The 24,983-nt window shown below is 42.5% G+C and overlaps 1 protein-coding gene across 1 annotated transcript in view; it reads left to right on the top strand.

Annotated features, from left to right (window-relative positions):
• The window catches only part of SATB2 (SATB homeobox 2), a 122,428-nt gene that overhangs the window by 70,586 nt on the left and 26,859 nt on the right, over positions 1-24,983 (top strand). Inside the window, exons 6-8 of the mRNA XM_021400151.1 lie at positions 1,582-2,054; positions 14,304-14,516; positions 19,251-19,406. Coding sequence (XP_021255826.1) covers positions 1,582-2,054; positions 14,304-14,516; positions 19,251-19,406 — 842 coding nt within the window. The remainder of the gene's footprint in view (positions 1-1,581; positions 2,055-14,303; positions 14,517-19,250; positions 19,407-24,983) is intronic.

Here is a 24,983-nt window from a genome sequence, read left to right as displayed (position 1 = left end):
AGAGAGTTAAAATTTCCTTAAAATAAAATTCCTGGGTACTAATTCACCTAATTATAAAAATTAGTACTTGTGGTGTTCTGGAATGACGTATCTAAAGATAGAAGTGGCAAGTGTTGTGTGTTCTGGGCATGATTCCTTCCCTAGTGAGAATTCAACCCTCCCTGTCTGAGATTAACTCTGAAAGGTGAAAAGAGCTGTCTTTCTATTTAAAAGGAAAGAGAAAGTCATCAGTAAATTGTCACCTTGAGTACTGTGTAAAGAGTCAAAGCTTTATATGGATTAAGTTTTAAAAGAGTTCAAAAGCCTTGTACCATTGTTGATCATTACACAAGTTCTGATTGTGTTATGCTACTTATGAAACAAATCCTATTTTCTTATTTGGCAAGAACAACGTAAAAATGAGGTAGTAGTTTGCTAGCTGTATGGTAGCGGTCCCTGGATGCTTTTAGATCAATAGATAAATGACTGATTTTATGTAGTGAAGCTCGTGGAATCTTCAACTTAAATGACGTCTGATTTCTAAAAGTTTTCTAAGTAATAGTTTTACTTTTTTATTTTTATAAACTTTATTTCCGATTTCAAATATTACTTTTAGAGGAAATTCAGTTTTGTAATACGTGCACTTAATTTGGCACTTACAGGAAAAGATGCAGTATTACTGATGTAAGATACCTGAAAGAGGTGTAGCTGCATATATGATTACAATAAATGCATCTGGTTTGTAATGTTTCATTTTTTTTTGTAATATGATGTCACTTAAGAATAACAGGTCTTTGTTATAATAAAGATTTATTTCGAAGATGGTAAAGCCATAAAATAGCGCTATAAACTAGTAAAAGATTGCTGTCAGAATCTGTTTTCTGTAAGGGGAGCATTCATGCACAGTTCATTCAAGGTTTCCAGAGTGATGAGGCTTTGGTTACAAGAACCATTGCTCTGAATTTTTTCCATTTGTGAATCAAGGACGTGCATGGTTACATAGCATGCTTTCAGGCAAGCAACTTGATTCTGCTACAATGCATCTAGGTGAATTCACATTACCTGGTAACTTTATCCACGCATGATGCAAGGTAGAGTTTATGCTGGAAAAGATATAACTGCTGAGTTTGTAATGAGAAGTTGTTCCATGAGCTGCACAGGGAATCGTCTGGTTTTCATTGAATTGGTGTGGGTGGATACTAATTTGGGTTTCTTTCCTTCAGCTAGATGCCAGTGATTCTGAAATGTTTCCCCTCTTTTAAGAGTTATTCAATTTGATGACAGATTCAGAAGTTACTGACAGTGTGAGTGGAAATGTCTAATCTCATTTCTTTAGGAAATGAGGCTGGAATAGGCACCTGCTACCAGTTTTATAAGGAGGCTTCCTAAGCAGCAAGTGAAACTGAAGAAATGTGAAAGAGTCTTAATTATTGTTGCTCTTACTTTGTACTGCTTTTCTTATGTTTTTGCGAAGCTTTTATGCAGCAAGCACAGATTTGAAAACTAAAGTGGGTGCTATACACCTGAAGTAATCCTTACCCAAATGGTCCTCTTGTAAGTGCCAACTGAAATGACAGCAAAATAATTTTTCTCTTTTAACAGTGGAAAGAGTGGAAAGAGAAAACCTTTCAGACTATTGTGTTCTTGGTCAACGTCCCATGCACTTACCAAATATCAACCAACTGGCAACTTTGGGAAAAACTAACGAACAGTCTCCTCATGGCCAAATTCACCACAGTACTCCAATCCGAAACCAAGTGCCAACGATGCAGACAATGATAAACCCTGGGCTCCTGTCTCCTCAGCTCAGTCCACAACTGGTGAGGCAGCAGATAGCAATGGCCCATCTGATAAACCAACAGATTGCCGTCAGCCGGCTATTGGCTCACCAGCACCCACAAGCTATCAACCAGCAGTTCTTGAATCATCCACCCATCCCTAGAGCTGTCAAACCAGAGCCATCAAATTCATCGGTGGAAGTCTCTCCAGATATTTACCAGCAAGTCAGAGATGAGCTGAAGAGAGCCAGTGTATCTCAAGCTGTCTTTGCAAGAGTAGCATTCAACCGCACACAGGTATCCATTTCTGTTCTATAACCAAGAAGTACTGAGGGGTCAAAGTTGTGACTCTTGTTGGGGCTATGTGCTTGTTGCAGATCAAGGCAAGGTGTACCACAGAAACAGGTCAAACCATCCACCATTTTTCCCCAGTCTCATTGGCATGATTGAGCAAGACTGTTTCTTTGTAGAACAGCTGTTTTCTTGCAGTTGTTTACCCCAGTGCTGTTACCTGAGCTTTGTTCTCTAATTCTGATAATTCCAGTGGTGTGAGTTCTTCTCTGTGGTTATAAACTTCCACATCTGCTCCTGCCTGATGGCTGGGAAGAGGTAGCAAGAGACTATGGGAGTCAGCAGCATCTTTTAGTTTATGTCACTTTCTCAGTTCTTTCTTGTGGTAACTACTGTCGATGGCACAACTATTGCTAGAGGCTACTGACATAGAAATGAGTAAGACAAGTGTTCACAGGCCTAAAGACAGTCTTGGTGCTGACTGGCTGCGTAAGAGACAATTGATTGCTGGAAAGATGTCTGCCATTTGCAGCTGACATATCTGACACAGGTTTTCTCACTCAAATAGTGAAATTCAGATGTTGAAATAATTACATCATAGCTTAAGCCTAGCACCTGGAGTACCTTAGGTGAATGCATGTTCAGAAATGCAGGCTGTTTACATTTATCCTGCTGCCAGACAGCATTCGGGGCATACTGATCTCTAGTTAGTGATACTCCTCCGTAAGGATAAACAAATGGGAAGTGACATCATATTTAAATATCAGTACAATTTTCTTTTGTGCAGTCAGAGCTGATCTTTGAGATTAGCTTTACCAACAAGAGAAGACAAGGGCCACATATGTGTGTGTCTGCTGGAGGTCTGTCTGTAAAGACATACAGTGCCTTTGTACATTCTCCTGGCTTAATGATTTTCTTTGGCACTGCCATTTTGGAAATGCCATGTTATGAGGGAACTAATTAAAGTATGGAGCACATTTTTATGACTTCCCTTTTTCCATTAAATTCATAAGATGTCTGCACTCAAAAAAAAAAACAACAACAAAAAAACCACATTCATGTTCAATCAGCATGTCTTTGAGTTCTGGGGTTAGCCTTGAGGATATCGAATGAAAAGTACATAGGAATGTATGAGTGTTTCCTCTTTAAAATGCTGCTTTTAATTTGGAAAAGCTTTTCATCCCTCTGAGATCATAACCTGTTGTATATAAAGCCTTGTATAATCAAGGTAGATGGTATTGACAGAATGACACATTCTACACTTGAGTGAGAGGTCAGCATTAATGATGCTGGTGAGGGTTTTACTGTTGTCACTGAACATGATGTTTTGCTTTAGCCAGATTGGGACAGATGGGTAATACCCAAATCTGTCACTAGACCACAAGTTTGTCCCTAAATGAGAAAGCTGTCAAATGATTTGTGTGTTAAACTGGCCGTTCAGTTGCAGTATTTAAAAGGGGGCAGTGTTTTATTCTGTGTATCTAGGAAACCCCACACCTTGCCTGTCCCTGACTGAACACTGCTTTTGACTTTCGAAGACAGCAGTGAAGAAGCAGGCATTTCTGAGAGACCACTCTGCTCTTTTTCTAGCAATTGCACAATTTTTCATCCACCTATGGTGTTTAATAGCAGTCATTATAGAGATTGCACCACAGATTATCAGAAATACAGACTAAGGAAGCTGTAATATGTTTTTTGTTTGTTTGTTTATTTGGCGTATTTGTCCTGCACCAAGCCAGTGCAGGAACTGCAAGCTGTTATCCTGCACACCACAGTGGAGAAAGCACTGTGCTGCTGCTGGGAGCTAAGGCAGTGTCTCTTTGTGGTTCTGTACTTCACAAGTGTGTAACTGTTCAGACTGAGCTCACTTGCTGGGAGCACAGACCTGAGCAGCCCTGAGTTGACCTGCCAACGTAATGTAATTTGGGAAGGTACCAAAGCACCTCTCCTGGACAGGACTGCACCAGGAAATGGGATGTAATGCTCTGTCCTCCAGCCAGTTTACACTTGAGATTGGTATACAAAATAGTGTGTAATTCTACGTTATTAATATCACTGATTTTGTTTTCCTCCTGTCCTGCTGATATTTGTCTCAGATTGCACTAACTTCTCTAGCTTTTATTTAAGAAAAAAAAAAGATTGCTTCACTGCACATTATCAAACGCATTTAATTTTATATAAAAGGAAAGAAATTGTCTACTTTAGTCTTCCATCATACATAATATGATGTACTTATTATACAGCCCATGACAGTGATTCCAGAACAGGCTAGTCTCAAACATTCATAAAAGTGTTGCTCATCTCAGAGGTGTGCTTCATTAGTCTAAAAGACTAATGTTCTTAAATGACTAATGTTCTTAGTCTAAAAGACTAAGGTTCTAAAAGAACCTTATGTGCAGTGCCTCACATCCTTATGAACTACCACTGTAGCAAATTAGTGTAGTTGCATATTTATGCATTACTGTTCTCAGCTTTTACTTCCAACTCAAATCAGTCTCCCCTCAGGTCAGAGACTGTTGCCCCGAGTAGTAAGAAGAGGTGCTCAGGCAGTCAGCTTTGCACTACACGGTAGATGATGTGAGATGATCCCAATCCCCCCATGGTGAAGTGGAACTTCCTGATGTGGAAGTTCAGGTCTGCTTATACCTCCTTTCATTCCTCTTTCTGAGTCTTACCTTCAGGAGACACAGGGATCTGTGCATTTCTCTCTGGATTAAAAACTGGAGACCTGCTATTTCTCATGAAGATATCAAAGAATAGATGCTGTGTGCCAACCAGCTAATAATTGTATTAATCACTGCATTATGGGCCACTGCTTAATCCTTCTTCGTGGTAGCTCTGCAGCACACATTAGCCTATAATTAAGTATAGCTTCATGAAATATGTACTGTGAGACTTGCTTAATAGATAAACTATTCTCTAATTTATTTTCAAGTCCAATGACCTACATATTCAATGTTGAAAAAAACTCTCTTACGAACATCATTTCTCCCCTGAGACCTTCCATCTGAGCAGATCTGTTAAATGAAGTAGAGGAAGCTTTGATCCAAACTAGGCTAAATCCATTGGAACAAATGGCCGACACATGTATGTATGCGTGTGTGTGTGTGGGAAGGGAGGATGGTCAGAAGATGGAGAGGTGCAGTCGCATGATTTCTGAGACATCCAAATCTTCCTCTGAAAGTTGGAAAGTCATAGCTTCAGACAGAATATTTCCTTGTGCCTGTAGCCATGTTGTTGTCTGCACATGTGAAAATAAAGTGCTTCAGTTTCTGTCACAAGTGCTGTGCATTTCCCAGGGCGCAGGACTGCCACTGCAGTCCCACTGAGGTGGAAAGCTCAGTACTTGCCCTGTGCCCGGGAGAGCTGCACAGCGTGCTTGGCTAGGAATTGGCCCTGGCTGTTTTGACCATGAAGAGGGTTTCTTTCAAACAGAAAGTTCCAAAATGAACATTTTAAGATTATCTGAAACTGGGTATCAAAAACCCTCAAAGTTTGTATAATTGATGCTTGACTAAATGCCTTGGGCTAGCCTCTGTGCCTTCTTTTTACTTTATTACTAGAGAATCAATGCCACAATTTTAATTCACCCTGTTGCAGAATCTAAATGCTTATTTATTCAGCAGATGGGACAGTTGAAAGAGAGTTTTTCAATTCCCAGATACAAGTTAGTTATTGAAGGTGTTTTTAATGGCACTATTCCCAACAAAGGAGAAACTCCTACATAACCTTCAAAACATTTAAAATGATTGTGCTCACTAGCATGTTTTTGTTGCCTAAGAATGGTGCATGTTGGAAAGACATCCTCATATAGGCTTTATACATCCTCTCGGATGCCAGCAGCACTGTATTTCTGGACTACATGCATGGTCCTCCTGTGTGAAATGTAGTGAGGGGCTCTTTAAATTTGTCAGTATGGTTATGTAGCCTAAGGACTAGTACTGGGACTATTCTGCTGCAGATTAGGGCCCCACTGGAACATGTGGTGCATGATGCAGGCAGATAGGACAGAGCACAAAGGGTGTTTGTATTCCTGGCCTGCATTTAGCTGCCACCATTTCCTTCCCTCCAAGGTGGCCATGGGGATCCTTGGTCATACAGACAAGGAGGGAGGTGTGGATCGAGGCAGTAGAGGAAGATGGTCATGGTGAAGGTGTTCAGCAGCATTGCTGGGGCAAGAGATGCAGTTTCTTGCTCATGTAATTGCTCCTAAGACTACAGACTTGCTCCTGGAGGAGAATACGCACAGGAATTTTTGGCATCTTCTAGGCAGTCCTTGTACTATCTCCCTCTTGAGCTATAGTGTCTCCTAATGCAGTATCCAAGTTGCAACTGAAAGGGTGATATCACCAAAGCTTGTGGTATCACAAGTTGTAGTGTGTTGATAAGTAGGCAAGTGGTGATGGATACAGAGATAAGAGAGGACTTGTTTAAAGGAAGTGCACGAAAATGCTCTTTTGAGTTTACCTCATCCTTCTCTGAAACGTTTTTTGTTTTGTTTTTTAGTAAATCTGAAGTTACTGAAGTGATCTGTGCTCTTCGAAATCTGTAGTTTTACAGCAGGGGATTTGAATCCTGCTTTGCATGAGAAAAATGAACTTGTTTTCCTCTTCTGCCTGCTTTCTGGGCATCCCTCATTGCTGCAGGCGCGGACAGGGGCGGACAGTCAGGCTGTTTTTGGAAGAGTCCAGACACTCTAAATCACTGGATCAGGGAACCGCTTTTCTGCACTTTGGGAGTGCCCCATCGACTGAAAAGCCTATAGACGGAGTGTTTTCTGTTTATATCTTATTTTTTTTACGCATCTTTTTTTGCCAATGTTTTGACATAATAGCCCAAACTAGTAAAATGTTTGGGCGAATGGCCAGTGCTTGTTTTATTGAACAGCCTCACAAACTGGGAATATCCGTGAACCTGAGGCTTTTTGAATGAAATAGTTGTGGTGCCAGATAAAGAGAGCTGGAGGAACAGGCGTGTTTGGGATGCGTGTAAGTCTTTTTCCCAAAGAAAGTTGGCTGCATCTAACTCTCTTTTCCTTCCTCTCTAAGTCGTTAGGAATGAGGAAACTGGCTTTCTAGCATGTAGGTAGGAAGGCAGGTCAGCTCCTGTGCCTTAACAGGTGCTTTTTTGGGTAAAATCAAGTAACAGAAAAGGGAGGGGGGAACTCTACCAACTCAGATGTAGTGACATTTATAATGAAATAACCTGATTCACCTTGTTTGAGGGATTCTGCTGTACCTTGGCTGCAGGAGTGGGCTGAGGTGTAGACAAATGCAGGCTCAGTTCTGCCCCAGCTCCTGGTGTGACTGTGGGCAAGTACAGGCGCCGGCCACAAGGAAGGGGACAGTAGCACTGCTTGCCGTGGAAAGATGCAGCAAGTCAGGTGTGGAGGGGCTTGGAGGGCAAAGGGAGTGGTTGGTGAGGAGACTCCAAAGAAAATCTTCAGAGGCAAACAGAGAGGGAAGTGGGTGGCAACTCTTCATTTGTGCCTAATTCTGCTTTCTTTGGCAAAATTCCCCCAAACTGGAGTGGGAACAGAATTGGGTCCTTTAAGAGGTTTCTTAAGATTAGAAATATGCTCTGTTGAAATAGCTAACTCTTGCACCTCTGCTTGCTTGTGAGCCAAATCCTGGACAGAATGCCTCTTGCAAGTAATTCTCCCTCTGACTTATGTGAGAGAAAGATGAGCAGCTTTCATTCTCTGCCTACTATCTGGTGAGACATTCATGCTGCATTCATCGCTATGGTGTCTGTCTCATTGTGTGCAGACTTTCAATTAGTGAGGGTTCTGGTTTTGTTTTTTTGTGGGGGGATTTTTTGTTGTGTTTTTTTCCCCATAGAAAACTCTCTCTCATTGCATGAAACCGTTTCATACTGCCTGCTTGTTTTATTTTTCTGTGTAATGTGGCACAAGCAGCATTCTGTTGTACTCACAGGAAAGAAGGCAGTCTGTAAGGGAAGTGCTTAATTTAATAAATTGCAGATTTTTAGTACATGGGATATTTGTTCCAACAGTGGGTTTTGCGCTGCCCAAAATTTCAGTTTCAATTAAGTTAATTGTATTCAATAAGCTGAATGAAAAGATCTTAAGTAGCATGTGAGTCAGGCTTTCAGAATGTGTGCTTGTTGGAGGCGGCTGCTGCCTGCTCAGCTGATGCACAGGAGTCCTGAGCCTGGAAGCAAGCGCATGGCTGTACAGCCTGCCTGAGTGGTGCATCTTGCTCATTTTCCAGCATATTTCAATAGAGGTTTGACATGCATATTATAAATGGTGACACTTTGTGGCTGCAGGTGGTGAGTCCTTCTCTGCCTGCTTTTCTTCATGCATCCACATTCAGCTCCACGTGCACATCTTGTCTTCCCTAATAAAAAGAAATACTGTAATAAAAAAGAGACTTTATTAAACTAATGCAATAAAGACATTTTCTTTGAGGATTTAAACATTTCATTTTTAATAATAAAAATCAAATTGTCATAGTTGGGCCCTATATAAGTTTTATTCAAATCAGCCTCTAAATGCTGCGCACCTAAGCAGTTCTCTCCTGAGATGTATGTATTTTAGCATTAGTTAAATGAGTTTAGGAACGAGGCTCATACTTTGGCTGTAGGCAGTGAATATAAGGATCAGGAGATTTTTTTTAAATGAGAGACTGATGCAATGCATTCAACTGCACTGAGGGTGTTACGAGACAGCTGAATCCTGCTCACGCTGATGGAAAACCACACAAAATCCTTTGACTTCTGTAGTTCATGTAAATGGACAAGAGCATTGCACCAGATGCTCTGCACATTGAGACAGAAAGAGTTGGTCAGGAACAGGGTGCAAACTCAGTTTTGCATGACGGAAACTGCGACAGGATAGATCTGAAGGTGCTTGGTTTGGCTAACAGCTGGAAATTTTCCACTGATTATCTAAACTGGTTTTGCTGCACAAAGTTGGGCTGGACGCATTGCCAGGATAAGCATTTCTAAGTGACTTCCAGCACTTCTGCTTTATATCCTAGCTGAAGTTAGGAAGAGATGCAAGGTAATGGAAGCAAAGCAGTGTCTGAAAATGAGCTGGATTCCTAAGAAGTAAGTACTTAATATAGAGTTTCTTGTTGAGTCCTGCATACTTAGAGGCAAAGGGAAGTCTTTTAAAAAATGTTCAGTGCATCTTATTCAGCCCAGAAGAAAATACTGGAGGTTGAAGCTGGAACCTCTAGTTAAAGCCAAGAGGCAAAGAGATGTCATGGTAAAAGCTTGCCCTGGCACAGAAAAAACATGGCAGGTGGAATTGCTTTATTTCCTGTAAGGGTGATGAGAAGTTGATTCTTCTGCAGAGCTCTGCAGACTGACCTTCAACCTCAGCTTTCAGCTGCAATTAGCAGGCAACTTCAAATACAGTCATTCCAGCCTGGCCAGACCAAACTTCTCGTTGCGCGCTGAAGTGAGATTTTCTAGTGTAGGTCACTAGGAAGGAGTAGCTAACCAGTGGCTCCCCAGGTGCTGCCTTCCCATGCCGGAAACAGACCTTTCACGCCAAATGAGAATGCTGAGAGGGGACAGGCTTATTGTACTGATTGTGAAGATTCAGATTTTGATTTTGGTAAACATCTACATTTTCTGATCCTAATCACATCTACACCTGAAGGGAAGCAGAATAGCTTTTCTATTGAGATGGCTGGTTGCATGTCCTGTTTGGGCTTTGAGTACTACAGAAGCAAAATTTTTCTAGTTTTTCAGCATTTTCTCTGTTACTCTTGGCAGTAGCTGAAGTATGGAGAGGCACAAATAAACCAAAAGTATGAAAAAAGTGTTTATGCTATTTTAGTCCTTCATATGTATATAATATCCTTCTACAGAACACACAAATGGAGTTTTAGCACATTAGTTGGGTTTATTCAGGTTTTTGCCCTGGCCAGTGTTTCAATTGTCTCAAGCCTGTTCCGAACATTTTTAAAGTTGTGCCTGCTCTTGTGGCCACGTTACTGAGGTGTGGGTGAGGCAGATTGTGGCTCCCAGCAGAGGCACTGAACTTGACATGCATGAGGTCCTGCCCAGTGCTGTGAGTCCCCAGCTGCCTGATGGCCCTTACCCTCCTCTGTCCCGAGGACATCACTGTCTGGGCTATGCTACAGTATGACCTCCTCACCCTGATCCAGACTTTTGAAAAGCCTTGGTTGCAAAACTGCCCTTCCTTATGTCACTGGTAGTGAAGTCTGATGTCCCACTGAGACCTCATTTATGCCTTTACAAGCCTGAGCCAAAGCCCTTTGGGAAGAAGGCAGAAAGACTTCACTTGTCTTCCATGGGCTTTGGTCAAGCCTTTGTGTTGGCCTCAAAGGCTGCTTAGTCGGTCCTTTGGATCGAGGAGATTGTCTGAATAACATTCGCTCTCCATTGTAGTGCATTCTCTTTCAGGAGCTGCTTGAAAAAGATTACTTGTCTGTGAAGTTTGTGTTGTTTGTCCTGGAAATCCTGTCTCTAGTAAAAAAATAAATGAGTTCACAAATGGGGTTTCATAGGATGAGTGCAGAGCAAACCCTCGAGATAGTGACTTTGCTGAATTGTTTTTGAAAGATTAGATTTCAGCTTGTTTGAAAAAAAAAAAAACACTGTCAAAATTGCTCCTACCGTAAATAGCTCCAAATACTTTTATTTTGATAGGACATGTTCTCCTTTCTCCACCTCTGGCTATTACTTGTTTTTAAAGTCAATTAGGGATCCAGAATTTAATTTAAAAAATAGCATCAGTTCCAAGCATAAACCAAACTATGCCTGTGCAGAGTCCTTGTCTGGGGATGCTTGTATAGCACAGCTCAGCTGTGAGCAGAGCCCGTGCTACTGTTCAACTTTTCATCTGTTGCCTCTTCAGTAACTGGCTTAAAAATGATGCCCAGAAGTGGAAAAGCAAAGATTTTATCAAGCTACCTATCCTGAAGTGCATCCTGAAAGCTGTGTTTGGTAAAGGAGACCTTTTTGGTCACTTAAAATCAGTACGAGACTTTCTAGTCCCTGAGGAACTTCACTTAGGTTTGCAGAGTTGATTCCTCTGCAAACTGCCAATATTATTTATTTATTTACTTCTTTAACCATGTGAGATGTAAGTAGGTCGGAATGAGCTAATTTAGCCAATGGAATTTTATAACAAAAGTACGAATGCTGTGAGTTTCCCTCCTTCAGCCCCTCCAGCAGAAATATAATTTGCAGAAACGAAAACAGTCTCTGGCTGGCTTTAGGGTTTTCTCAAAAATAGAAACAGTAGGGTTTGTCTGGCTGGGCCAGTTTCCTCACCACACACCTGGTGTATATCACTTTAAAAAATAAATTATGCCTCATTAAATTACAATTAAATGAAATCATGATCATTTGTTTTTCTGGAAGGAAGATGTTTTGCATATTGAAAGCCTAATTTGTTGCAGGTGACAAAAAGGCTGAATGGATTATTTAATATCACTTTATTTTTATAATGTTGCTCTCTGGTTAGTTTGTGTATACTTCAGTAGCTCAGAATTATATTATTGTAAATGTTATTGCTCTCAAGACACTTAATTTTATTGTTCTACTCTACCGCTCAGCTATCTAACCATTGTTGTTTACCAGCACTGTTTATCTTTAGTTGCAGGAGGACTGGAGATTTTTCCCTCTGAGTTGGTTTTCTTATTGCTTGTCCTACGGTTGACATGGCTGCAGAGCTGTCAAAGTGCTTGGCCCACTACAGCCAAGCTGTAGACCCACTTGTTGCAGCCAGATTTCCTACCTGTGGGCCTGGAATGAACATCGGGGCAGGGGCCCAGTGGCCACTGGTGCAGTGTTGTAGAGTCTGATGACTGAGATGTGGTGTGCAATACTACTGTGTCAGTGACTGTAGAGGAGGAGATCTTCATAGAAGCACAAGGCACAAACTAAGGTTCAGAACCATTGAATCTCTCCCATGATGTGCCATTTCTGATGCAAGTTGGAGCTCCCAAGCCCAGAGCTGGTGTCTCAGGCAGTGAAATACCTTGCAAGTGCCATGACTGAGCCACACGTACCTGTGTGCCCCTGATTTACATAGGGAGTCGATGACTGCACTGAAAAGTAATTGCTGGCATGCTTTCACATATGTTTCTGCTCTCCATTTTTGAAATTGAACCATAAATTTAGCCAGGCTAGGATGAGGGGGAGAAAAAGCAGTCTTAGAGTCAGCTCCAGAAGCTTTCAGGTACCTTTCTTTCAACACATCCATTAATTTTTGGAAGCTGACCCAAAAGGGGAAAAAAAAAAGTTATGTATTCTTTAAGATCTAGAAAATTAAAAATTTAGAGAATCTGTGGAATTGGTATTTGTTTACTGCCTTTGGAGAATTTTCCACTGACTTTAAGGGGAAATTATAATAGGGACATGCTGTATTGATCTTAGAATGCTTCAAGTCATGGGCTCAGCCTTCTGAAATGTCCTGTTTCTGTTAATCTGCAGCACGTGAGTCTGGCAAACTTTGGAATTTTTTTACAGAACATCCCCAGTTTCCCTGAAGGGTGGTAAAGAAGGAATGTAGGTACAAGCTCGTGGCTGTGTCAGGGCTGCAGAGTGACAGAAGCAATGCCAGGGCCTGCCTGGCACTACACCACCTTTTCCCAGTGCAGGCCTGCTTCACCAGCTGGCCTCCCACTGGCCTCCTCCTCCCGTTCCTGATCTGAGGGTCCTGCCATGGCTCCAGGCCCAGTCTGGGCCGTCTGGGATCTGCAGGGAAATCATGAGGGGGAAGCTCTTCTCTTTATTTTGTAGGTCAGGAGCTGGAAAGGTGAGCTGTGTGCAGCCTACCTGCTGGTTGCCTATGGAGCTTATGTCAAGCACTTGAGGCATAAATGCTGCTGAAGCAGAGCTTGCACATACGTCTTTTGATGTAGATGTTCAATAGCAGATAACGGATAAAAGCAGATACAGACACTTGTTTGCCCGTCTGTTGATTTTGTCAGTAATTCTATTTGGTAAGATCAGTAAATAGCAAAAATATTGGCATTTGCACATTACTCAACTGTATGATCAGTGTTTTAGCAGGTCTTTTGCAGGGAGACTCTGTGGTATGGAAGAAAATAGGCTGAACGTTACAGGGTTTTGACTAGGTGGTTGTTTTCTGGTAATGTTTTCCTTGCAAGAAAGAAGTGCTTGTGAGGCAGCTTGCCTCAGTCACGGCTGTGCAGTAGTGGCAAAACATTCATGTCAGCAGCTGCGACTGAATCGTATTGGGGCCCTGTGTCCCCTCTGTGGCTGATTGCTGAAGGTTGCAGCTCCCGTGGTGGCCTCGGGCTTGCGGCACTGCTTCATTGTACACCAGTACCTGTGAGCACTTGACTCAGGAGGGGACTGTTATCACTTCTGGGAGTGAAATGGCCTCTTGTGAAGTGGAGATGTGGAGGGTGCCTCTGGAACGTGGGTGGAACGTTCTTTGCTCTAGTGGTTAGTGTAGGCCCTGATCCAGGGTTGTATATTGTGCCCTGACTTCCAGATAAGCTGTGGAACTATTGAGTGCTTGCGGTTATGCATCATTTTAATCCCATCATTAGATTTAAGCCTCATTTAATACTATTTTCCTCTCTCTCCAGCTCCTTTTTTTTTTTTTTAATGTTGTGCTGGTTACCTCCTGGCAGAACAGTTTTTTGTTAAAGTTAGGTGAATATGGTGTTAATTTGTCGATGCAGCATGAAGCCTATGGTGTTTTAAAATGAGGCGTAAAAGAATGGGTTAAATCCCTAGAGCTAGATTCTAAAGGCTTCATTATTTACTGCATTTCCTCCTCTCAGAAACAAGTGTCCAAACCAAAATGAATGGACTGTAACATCAAACCCAACCAAATGTTTTTCTTTATAAACCTCCTGCACTGTTTAAATGTCGAAACTAAATTTACCAAACTTGGCAGATTTGTCAAAGATGAACAGGCCTGCCAAGTCTTCCAGCATCAAGTAAAGACAGAGAGAGAGGGAGAGGAAGACGGAGATATCTAACAGCTCCTAAAATATTTGCTGCAAGCACCTGGTGTTAACTGCAGTTTCTTCTACTCAGTGCACCTGCCTTCGTATCCAGGATTTCTATGCTCACATGCTTATTCACATGCTTATTACAGTGCCATAATAGGACAGTTGCAAAATAAACCCCAGCCCCTACAAGACAAGCGCTTTCCTACAAAATATCCCCTGTGGAAGAGACTATGAGATTCTGATGCAGGCTCTCAGTTTTTCTAAACAAATTTAAAACACTACCATGTGACTGGACTTAAATTTTTTTTTTAACCAGGGCTTGTTGTCTGAGATCCTGCGTAAGGAAGAAGACCCTAGGACAGCTTCCCAGTCCCTCCTGGTAAACTTAAGGGCGATGCAGAATTTCCTCAACTTGCCTGACTCAGAACGGGATCGTATCTATCAGGATGAGAGAGAGAGAAGCATGAATCCCAATGTGAGCATGGTGTCTTCAGCAGCCGGCAGCCCAAGCTCCTCTAGAACCCCCCAGGTAAGATGTGATCCTTTGTTACCTGTTTGTTATGTGGTCCTGTGCTAATATTAGTCCAGAGAAGGAGTTTCTTTCTGCCCTTTCCCTGTATGTTGCTCCCTTTGCCCAGGTGAGTTGTGAAAATCCTTTTAAAAGGTCTTGGAGTGGCTGTTAAGAGGTGTGTATTAAATTTCAGTAAGACTTATTGATGATTCTAGCTTTTATCAATGCCATAAATGCAAAAGAGTCTATGATTTTAGTACCTGAAAGGGTGCTTGTGGGCTTTCCAGATAGGGTGTTTTAGACTACGTTATAGAAAGATTATTTATATAACTTTTTGTCTTAGTGCTCTGTCATGTTCTAGTGAACATAGGAAATTTCTGAGGTTGTGGAGAGGTTAATATATGTTGCAATTAAAAACATGTAGTGAATAGGAGCCAACAGTGAGTTAGAAATCAGTGCACTCTGCCTAGGAAACAACAGTCCTTTAGTTAGTTTACACTAGTAATTATTTGAAGTACAGAAAGTAGAGATGGGCACAGTGCTAGGATGGGAGATGCTGCTTTGCTGCTCCAAACCAGTTAAGTCATCCTGTTGACTTAACTAATCAGGTTTATTAATGTGCTGTTGCCATCCACTTCTCTGGATAAGATGCTCCTTTGGACTAAGAAAGAACATCCAAGTACTACACTGGCATAGTGTTTCCACCCTTCAGTCAGGCTTCTTGCCATCCCAGATGTATATTCCAAAAACAAAAGAGTGCTTGCACAGAGACAGCGATTAACTCTTGTCATGACATTTGTGTAACTTGAGTTTGAAATTTCTAACTGTGCAGATGTGACAGCTCAGGTCTAGCACTTTTCTTGATCTTTCATAAACAGGCCTTTGTAACCCTCATGCCCTGGTGCTTCCACACTCATGCAGTCTGCAGAATCTCTGTGTGCTCGCTCAGGCTATGCATGTCTTAACCATGCTTCTAATATTACTGAGCAATTCTCATCCTGAATAGTGAAGCTGCAGCTGCTAAAAATAAATAAGCGTCTTGAGGCAGGGGTTTGAAGGCACATGCATCGTCCTTAAGGTGTGCTGATTTTGTAGAAGGTGTTAAGCTCAGTTCAGGTGTTTGGGTGTACTTTACCACTATACACGATATAAAGAACTGTTTTCACTGAAAGCAAGCATATCTTGCCAAGCTGAATTCAATGCTAAATTTTTGTAATATGCAAAACTCATCGTTGTATAACTCTTATCTGTTTTTAGTTATCTTTCTGAGAAAATAAAATTCTGACGAGAACTATTTTAACATCTAAACAGTGTAAACACTTTCTGCATTTATATTTACATGAAAGGATTAGCTTACTACTGCTAACATTTAGTGCAATAGATTTCATAACTTGAATAAAATAATAATAGTTAAAGAAACACCAACAGAAAGAAATGGATGAGTTAGATGCAGTCCAGTGAAAATAAAAATCAGATCTCTGTCAGATCTGTCACTCCATCTCTCTCCTCTGTCAAAATAAGAAATCTTCCCCATGCTCTAGTGACAGCTTTAAGTAAGGAAAATTTTGTTTTTAAGAGCAAAGCATTGTTAGAAAACCATACACTAGAAATACAAAGCAGCTCATCCTGCCCTTATTTTCTTGAAGAATCTGGTAGAATATTGTGAGATTTTTTTAATCACCAAAAGCAATGTAGAAACCTTTTTGTACCCAGTGCTTGTCTTGTGCCCGCTAGATAAAATTTCCCCAGTCCTCTGAGGGCCAGCACCAGTCAGCACAGGTGCTGTTTTGACAACTTGGACACCTCTGCAAATTAGGCTGCTTCCCAGATCCTGGGCAGGCAGCACGGCTACTGTGCTTCCCCATATGCCTGGTATTAGTCCCAGTGAGACAAATACTCTGTTCATATACCATGCAGTGATCCTGATACGTTGCTTCCCTGGGCAGATATGTTGTATACTCCAGATAAAGGTGCTTTGGAGGTAGCAGTGGTAACTATTGAAGAGGAACTATACTGGCCTTTCAAGAATTATGTTACAGTGCTGAAGAAGTTGATTTAATGTCATTTTGAAACATGGTTTCCATAGATACCAATCTCTTGAGGCAGTACTTCTGGGAATGTTTTTTTAGCGTGCTGGGTAGAGTATGGGTAAGTGCTGGGACAGCCGTGGAGGTGGGTTCATGAGCACCTAGATTGACTCCATCACTCTGGAACCCAAAGCCCCTCAGGGTATTCCCCAACCACAGACAGATCTGATATAGCGCCGTTGTGGAGATGAGAGCAGCAGATCGATCTAGCAAGAGGATGCAAGTGCTTTGGGGAAGAGGTTCTGAGCTTTTAGAGGTTACTGCATACACATTGCCAACTCTCTGTCAAACACTAGCAGTAACTGGTGGGATTTCAGCTCTCTAGCATTGTGATTACAAACCCTTTTCTTTTTTTGTTTTCTTTTTTTTTTCACCATTTGCAGTGAGACATTTCAATAATGGAAAACTTGCTAATAGGAAGATCAGTTTTGAATCCAGGCCTCTGGCATTAAACGCTTCCTTGTGATATTTCCTTTTGGCACTTGTCCTACCTATTCTGGTGATTAAAAAAAAACTTTCAGGGTGTGCACCCTGAAAGCCCAGCTTTCAGGGTGCGTGGGGCAGGCTGGCTCCTGACTTCTGGCTGTGCAGCTGGCAGTGCAGGAGATCCATGCAGGACAAGATGTGTTTTGAAACTTTCCTTTACATGCTAATTTTGTTCTCAGAATCTCAGGCCTCACCTTTGAGGCCTTGGTGACCTCAGCTGCTGTGCTAGTCAGAGGCTCCATCGCCTGGGAAGACTTTTTTTATACCCTTCAGAGCACTGCGATGTCTTTAGTTAAGCTCCACTAAATGAATCCTGACAGATTTGGACAGTCCTCTTCATTTGCCGTGATCTCTTCACTGTTTTCCTCTGTTCCTCACAACTACCCTTTCTCTTGTCTATCTCTGAGGACTGAATTTTGGAGCTTGGTGTCCCTGTTGGTCCATCCATGATGTTGTCCCCACCTGTGGTCAGGGCCTGTGGATGAGTTTGGCCTTGGCCTCCAGTGGTTCCAGAGCACCAGAGGCTCCGGTCTGCCCCAGCTGTGCTCCTGCTGCCCTTGCTTCAATGCAGAGATGCAAAAATGTCGAGCCCTGTTGTGTTGGAACAGTCAGGAAACAAGCCAAGGAGGCTCAAAGCTGCAGGGGACCCTTGCTGAGCTGGGTGCATGCATTCAGTTGGCTGCTGTGCCATGTAGCACTGTGTGGGTTGTGCACAGCGAGCTGCTCCTGGTCCCTAGACTGGCTTCAGAAAGAGAAGAGATACAAGTTGATGAAGGCTTTATCTGCGAGCAGTAGGAAGGGTGATTAGATTGTTGTCTTGATTGAATTGTGGCTCCATTATTAATGTGGGCCTTGGAATAGAAAAGATGTTAGGGACAGGAAGATTTGGAGGAAAGCAAATCAAAAGAAGTTCAGAAGGCTTGGTTTTGCCTAGTTAACCTTCTCATTAACAAATAGACATTTGGGCATGTCTGCCTAGTTAAAAATTAATATTAGATGTACTCTAGCAGCCTTTAACTCCGGTACAATAGCAGGAGCCAGCTGAAAAGGCTTAAGATTGGGCCAGATATCCGAATATCACCAGGGCTTATGGGAGGTTCGGATCTATCTGCAAGTGTGAGCTTTGTGGCTTAGCTTAGTTTGTTTCCTAAGACTTTCACATCTCAAGAGAAAATGGGGATTTTATGTCAGTAACCTATGTATTTCCCTTGAAAGATGTAGGGGATCAAGGATCAGCTCCGGCAGGTGAGATCTGAGCTACAAGGGGCTGCTGGTGCTGTGAGCACTGCCCCCTGTCCCTCACCTGCCTCTACAATCTGAGGATGGCCATGGCTGAGGGGCTTTAAAATAAAAATCTCATAGAAGCCTGCAGCATTGTACTGATAGGAGCCTTGCAAGAATAGTCCAGCCTGGAGAAGGTACTGGCAGCATCCGTTATTGTCCTTCATTTGTCACAGAAGCTGATGGGAAATCATTCAATTAAAAGGAGTGCAGTGGAATACACAAAATCTCAATATGAGTTTAGGAGAATGAGGGCAGCACATCAAAGGCATGCCAAAGCCCAGCTTTATGAAATGATTTTTTTTTTTTTCATTTCCACTGATTTCCTAGGTGAAATTAGGTGACTGTCTGGCCAGCATAATGATGATAAGGCTGGGAAACCATACATACTCAAATGACATACGTATAGTTTTAATAAAGGATGAGGGAGACTTGAGGGAGTGCATTAAATTGAGTAATAATTTATTATTTAGAGACCTCTACCCATTTACTCATTTTTTCTGGGAGAATTGGCTCTTCCTCCAAGGTGTAGGCCACTTTTAAAGAGGGGGGAAGAAGATAGAGGCCGGTGTCAGTGCCATGGCGGCTAGCTGGCAGAGCAAACTTCAGCAGCTGCCTGCAGCCGAGCGCCCAGCTACCTATCGTGTTGTTGAGCTGCTCAGTAAACATGCTGGGAGAGGGAGGCGGGGGGAGTTGACAGGGCCTTGCATGTCCTATAGGAATGCACTGCAATTATTTCCAATCACAATTAACCTGATTAGAATAATGGACAGGAAGTGTCCCTCTGTAGCTAATGCAGTTTGGCATCAGCTGACTGAAATCCTTTGATAATTTCTGCACAGATGGCTGGGCTGAAAGCAGCACTTTTTTAATTATTATTTTCATGGTCTCTTGGTAGGCCAAAACCTCGACACCAACAACAGACCTCCCCATTAAGGCGGACGGCGCCAACGTCAACATCACAGCTGCCATTTATGACGAGATCCAACAGGAGATGAAAAGGGCCAAGGTATCTCAAGCTCTGTTTGCCAAAGTGGCTGCCAATAAAAGTCAGGTGAGTGGTAGAGGGGATTTTGTTCTTTTTGGGGTTTTGTTTTTAAAGCCAACTTTGGGGTTGGAACTAGACCTATATTCTCCTCCCACCAATAAAAATACATCTGTTCATACAATAATAATAACCTTCATCTCTGGGGAACCTGTCGTGTTTCTGGCATTTGCCTGCTTAAGTGGTTTCCTTTTTCCTTTTAAAATAGACTGAGAAAAGGACCAGCTCGCAGCTGAGATTTCCCCCCCCATTTTGTACAAACACACGTCTTTTCCCACTTGTAGTGTATAACTTACACATCTATTAGTAGGACAAGGACCTTCCAAAATGACGATAACCGTCTTGTTTCGCAGGTAAAAAAAAAAACCTGTTTTCTTAAGTAATTAATGGAAGGAAGGCGAAGGGAAACTGCATATTAGGAAGGGGTTTCCTTTTTTTTTTTCTAATGTATATGCTGCATGCAGTATTGCCATGTGAACAATTCACATCAAATCCAATCATTTTTACAAAAAAGGATGAGAGGGCACTGCAGTGTGTTCTCCTGGATTAATTTTCACCTTGGATGTAAAAAATACATGTGGGCAAACCTAGGCTGGAGCGAAATTCTTGAAGAGAATCCATTAATTTAAAAATTTCATCCAACTGTTTAAAAAAATATAATGTATCGGTATGAATTTTATGGAAAGGAGGACAGACATTTTTTGTAGGAAGGACAGCAAGTGGATGATGGTTCCGTGGTTCCAGTGGAGACCCTTGGAAGGAGTTCTTTACTCTGTGTGAGTAGAGCTGCTTCCGATCCTGAATGAAATTACTCAGTTGTGCTAGAAGAGGGCATCAATATGCACACAAAAATGCACAAATGCCTCTGTGTGAAAGGGCTAGAAATATCTAGGTGCATGTACTCTACTAAAATTTTTTTTTCCCTGTGTGCAGGAAAGCAATATTGTAGTCATTAAAGTAGATGTAAAATAAGAAGTTGAAAGGCATATAAACAAAGCATCAAAGGCTATCAAAGCACGTGGGAGAGCCTTGTCCTTGTTACAGGTATTTGTGCCCACACGTTTGGAGGTGTGATCCATGTTTTCCTTCCTCATTTAATCATTAATTTTCTTTGCCTTTTGCTTTATCTTGTCCAAGTACAGGGGTTACAGTCTACAACCCCTCAGCCCCCCCAACAAAATCCCAGGCACAGTATGAAATACATGAAAGGAAAATACCATGGAACCCTCTTAAACTGTTAAATGCATAAAAATCTCATGTACCACATGGCAAAATATAATGAGAACTGGAGCTGTTAAACGAATAAAGCTGTTAAAAGCATAATGCCACTTGGCACAACTACTGTGCATTTAACGGTTTTCCACTGTGTAATAAATGACATATGTGGTAAACGTGCAGTAAATATAAAAACTGCACAATTGATTTTGCAAACGTGCCCCTTATTCTTTACTCCATGCAGATATCAAAGTTCCACCCAGAATCTGGACTGGACAGCTTTTAATAAGGAGCGTGTAGCGCAGACTGAATGCCAGCTTCTCTGAAGTTTGGCTTAAAATTGCTTGTAAGCTTCCTGTCATTATACCCAGAGGCTTCTTGAAATAGAGAGGGAGTGAACCACCCAACAATAATTTGGGTGGCTCACCAGCTTCAGTCTATGCCAGTTTCTCTGGCAGTGTTTCACACCAGCACCAAAACAAAAATAAGCTTCGTAGTCTTTCACGTGGAAAAAGAACAGGGCAGATTTTGGAAGCCAGATGCAAAAGGATAAGCACAGGATCCACACATGTTATTGTTTAAAGCAAAGTTACTGCCCATAAAGGTTTTGTTTCTTCAACAGAGACAAATAAAGAAGCAGTTCTCAGGCTGATGTTTCTTTTGTTTCACAGTCCTGCCAAAGCAATGCTGGCTCCCTGCGATGACCCAGCATTCGCCATGCTGAGATGTTATAGCTCTCTGCTGGAGCATGAAAGTGGTTTGTGAGGGAACTGGAAGGCAGGGACAGAGAAGCTGCAGCCACAAACTCTAGTGGTACATGGCCTCCCCAGCCCCACAGCCCACCCGCGTGGCCTGCCCCTTGGCCTGGCTGGGTGTTCCTATGCTGTCCTGCAGCTGGCCAGGTGCCTCCAGTAGGCAGTGGAATGCCAAAAGTAAGGACATAGTTGTTTGTGTAGGGGAGATGCTGCGGTATGGTGGAAAAGTCAGTGTGTCAGCTTACCTAAAAACTAGCTGTGGGGCTTTCCCATTGCTTCGTATAGCTCTGTTGTGCCAGTTGCAGGCTCTTCTGATGACAATGCTGCTGATTTCACCAGCTCAGTTACATGGTGGGAAGTGCTCATTGGAAAGTGTTCATATTTACAAAAGAAAGAGGGGAAAAAAGAGCTAGTCTGAGGGTTTGCTTGGACTCTTCGCCAAGGTTTGTTCACTTGCTGTTCTCCACAGGCCTGGCTTGCATTGCACTGGCTTCCTCTATTATTCCCTCACCCCAGACTACTGAGAGGCTTCCAGTTTGCTAACAAGGCATGTGTTATGTTGGGCGCTGCTGTTCTGTCAACAGCAATCCACGGTGCTGTGAGATTTTCACAGTTTTAGCAGCCAGTGAATCTCCGACAGGGCTGTTCTGACATTTTATACGCAGGGCTGTATGTCATGTGCCCAAGAGAAAATCCAGACCCAGTGGAGGCCTCATTTCATCTCGTGTCTTTGTAGAGGAAGAGCAGTACCCACTGAGAGCAGTTATCACAAGTGGCATCATCTACTGGTGGAGTTAATTGACTTCTAATTTAACAAGTAGCCATCTTTATTCTTAAATCATGGCAGATTATCGATTCAGCAATGAAAGGGAAGGGCAGTTGGTAGAAACAGAAGGTACAAATTGTGGACCTCACAAGTCAGCATACACGTGAAGGACCACATGGAAGTATTGAGGTAGTATGTATGACTCTCCTTCTAGGGAATCTACCTTTGTAAAGATCTCGAGCCATTCATTTTAGACATTGATGTATTTGTCATGTATTTTCATTAATACGCATTTTATTCCTGGTGACATATCTAGATATTTTTTTTCTTGTTCGTGAAGTGCTGTGCATCCCTTTGTCCTCAGCAGGAGCTGAAGTACACAGCACCCTTCAAACTTAGCCTACAAAGCTGTCATCCTATTCTAGATGCCAGTGAGTGATCCTATTCTAGATGTTAGTGAGGTACCCACTGGACAGAATGCTTCTCTGGGGATGCTGCATGCTAGTGCCCTTTGTCCCTTAAATGACTAAACCTCGGACCTGTAGTATCACATTGAGAGTGTTTCTGAACACTGGGATTTGGCCTCCTATCTGTGCTTCAGAATCTCCTGGTTATATTTAATTCACATGGAGTTACCTGTGTGCCATTTCAGAGAGATTTGAGTGGCCAGCGTGCCTCCAGAATGGGGCAGTGGAACAGGCAAGGACTTTGACCTTGGGTTACTGCAGGTTTGAACCAACTGTTAGGACAATCCTGACAGACTTCTGGCTTCTGTGTCCAGTTCTGCAACTTCTTTACGGGTCAAGTTTGGGGGAAACCATTTCACCTGTCACCTTGTGCCAGTGCTTCTGTAACACTGTGCAGCAAGGTCACCCCTCTGACCTCTGCTAGTGGGGGTCCTAGCTGAGGCTGTTCTGTGCAAAACAAGTTTAGGAATATAGGTCTGTTCATAATAAACAGTCAATATCAAAAAATATAGTGGTCATATCTGACTGGAGCCCTTGCTTACCCTCTGAGGGAGGGTAAAGACTGTATGAACATGGGAGGCTGAATTTCCTACAGCTCTCCCTGTAGGAGAGGGTAGGAGGTCTCTCTGTAATCAGGCTGGGGCATAGAGGAGTGGTGCTGCTGAGGATCTGCCCTGGGCCAGGGCAGGGCAGATGAAAGGATCCGACCTCCAGCATCACTAGCCCAGTAAAAACAGAAAGCAAACTCCAGTACCTGAAATTCTTCCCCAAGGGACTGGAATTTGTTTCATTTATACTACAGTAAAGTAAGAGAGAACCCCTTGAGCAACTTTTGAAAAAAATGTTAAGCTGGCAAAGCTCAAGTCTCCGGTTCTTATCTTTGCCCCATTTACAAATAAATCAAAAGTAAACTTGAGAATTGGGTGCAGAAAAGTTGAGGTCCTTCAAGTTAAGAGAAATGGGGGGCTGTGGATAGAAATACTTTTTGTGTCAATTCCTTGTCTTTTCCCTGACTTTTCCTTGTGAGGGCCCTGCCGCTTGTCTGGGAGCCTGTTCTCTGGCCAAGGACAGGTGGGAGCCCCACATTAGGAGCCCACACTGTATGGGTCTCAGCCCCTTTGCCACCACTATCACACTGTTCATGCTCTGAGCAGAATGCACGGGTACTGTGAGAGAGAAGAGCAGTCACCACTTTGAGGCAAGTTTTGCCCTTTACTGTCTGTCCCTCCCGACTTACATTCCCTTTTTCAGTATGATGGAATGCCTTCTCTCCTCCTTTTAGCTTAGAATAGGTATTTCCTGTGCCCTTAAACTAATTAGCTTCCAGTGACAATGAACAAGAACTAGAAAAAGACAGCTGGTTGTGAAAGTGCAGGTAGTATATGCATATACAGCATTTCTTCCTGCTACAGCACCTCAGTGCCTTTATGATGCTTGTGCATCTGTATAGCTAGGGCTTACCTGTTGTACTGATGGTTTAATGTTCTTGTCACATATGCAGGACGTACAGAAAGACATTTCTCTCCATGACTGAATTTAAATTTCTCTTAAGTGCGTTTGGACATTAGCTGACGCCCGTCCACTACAACTTCTGCAGCAGTGCCTTTCTCAGCTGCTGAGCAAAGCAAGGTCACTTGTGGAGCTGGGACTTTGCTCAGGAAGCTGTTGGCAGACCTGGGAGCTGATGGCAGGCTGCTTGCCTTAGCTGTGAGCCTGCACTGACTCTCCAGTGCAGAGAGAAGCTTGTCTGAATTTGGCGCGCTGGAAATATCCTCAGCGAACAGCATCCTTCCCTCTGAGACCAAGAGGTGTAAGCAGACTTGGTGTTCCCTGAGTCTAAGATGTGTCAGGACTCATGTACTTCATTCATTTTTTGTATTATTTCTTGTTTTACGAGGCTAATGAGAAACTAGGCCTAATGGAAGTGCTTTGTATTTTTCCTTAAATTTTTGTAGGAGGAGAAGTACCGACTGTTTCAGAAAACTCAGGCTATTGAATGACTAACCTTGAACTGTACCAAAATGCTCCCAGTAAAGCTTCTCAGGTTTATTCCCCCTCCCCCCGGCCCTCATCAAGAATTCACTGAAGCCATGACAGAACTCTCCATTACAGTTAGTCTTTTATCCATTTCAGCTTTCTTGATTAGGTTATCTTGAATCATTAGGGGGTTTATTTATTTTAATAGACACTTATTGGATTCATGGAAAGAGAGTTTGGCGACTAAGGAACAAGAGCTGAATATTATCTGGCTCATTTCACGCTGCAGAGAGTCCCAAACTGAGCAGAGGGAAGAGACTGAGAAAGTTTGACCAGAGGACTCCCTGTGATCCTGTGTAGAAAGGGAACTTTCTCTGGATAATGCGTCATTTCTTTTTTAATTTTT

This window comes from Numida meleagris, chromosome 5 (assembly GCF_002078875.1).
Source record: "Numida meleagris isolate 19003 breed g44 Domestic line chromosome 5, NumMel1.0, whole genome shotgun sequence".
NCBI classification, from domain to species: domain Eukaryota; kingdom Metazoa; phylum Chordata; class Aves; order Galliformes; family Numididae; genus Numida; species Numida meleagris.
Note: the sequence above shows the minus strand (reverse complement) of the source record. Positions and strands in the feature narration are given on the sequence as shown.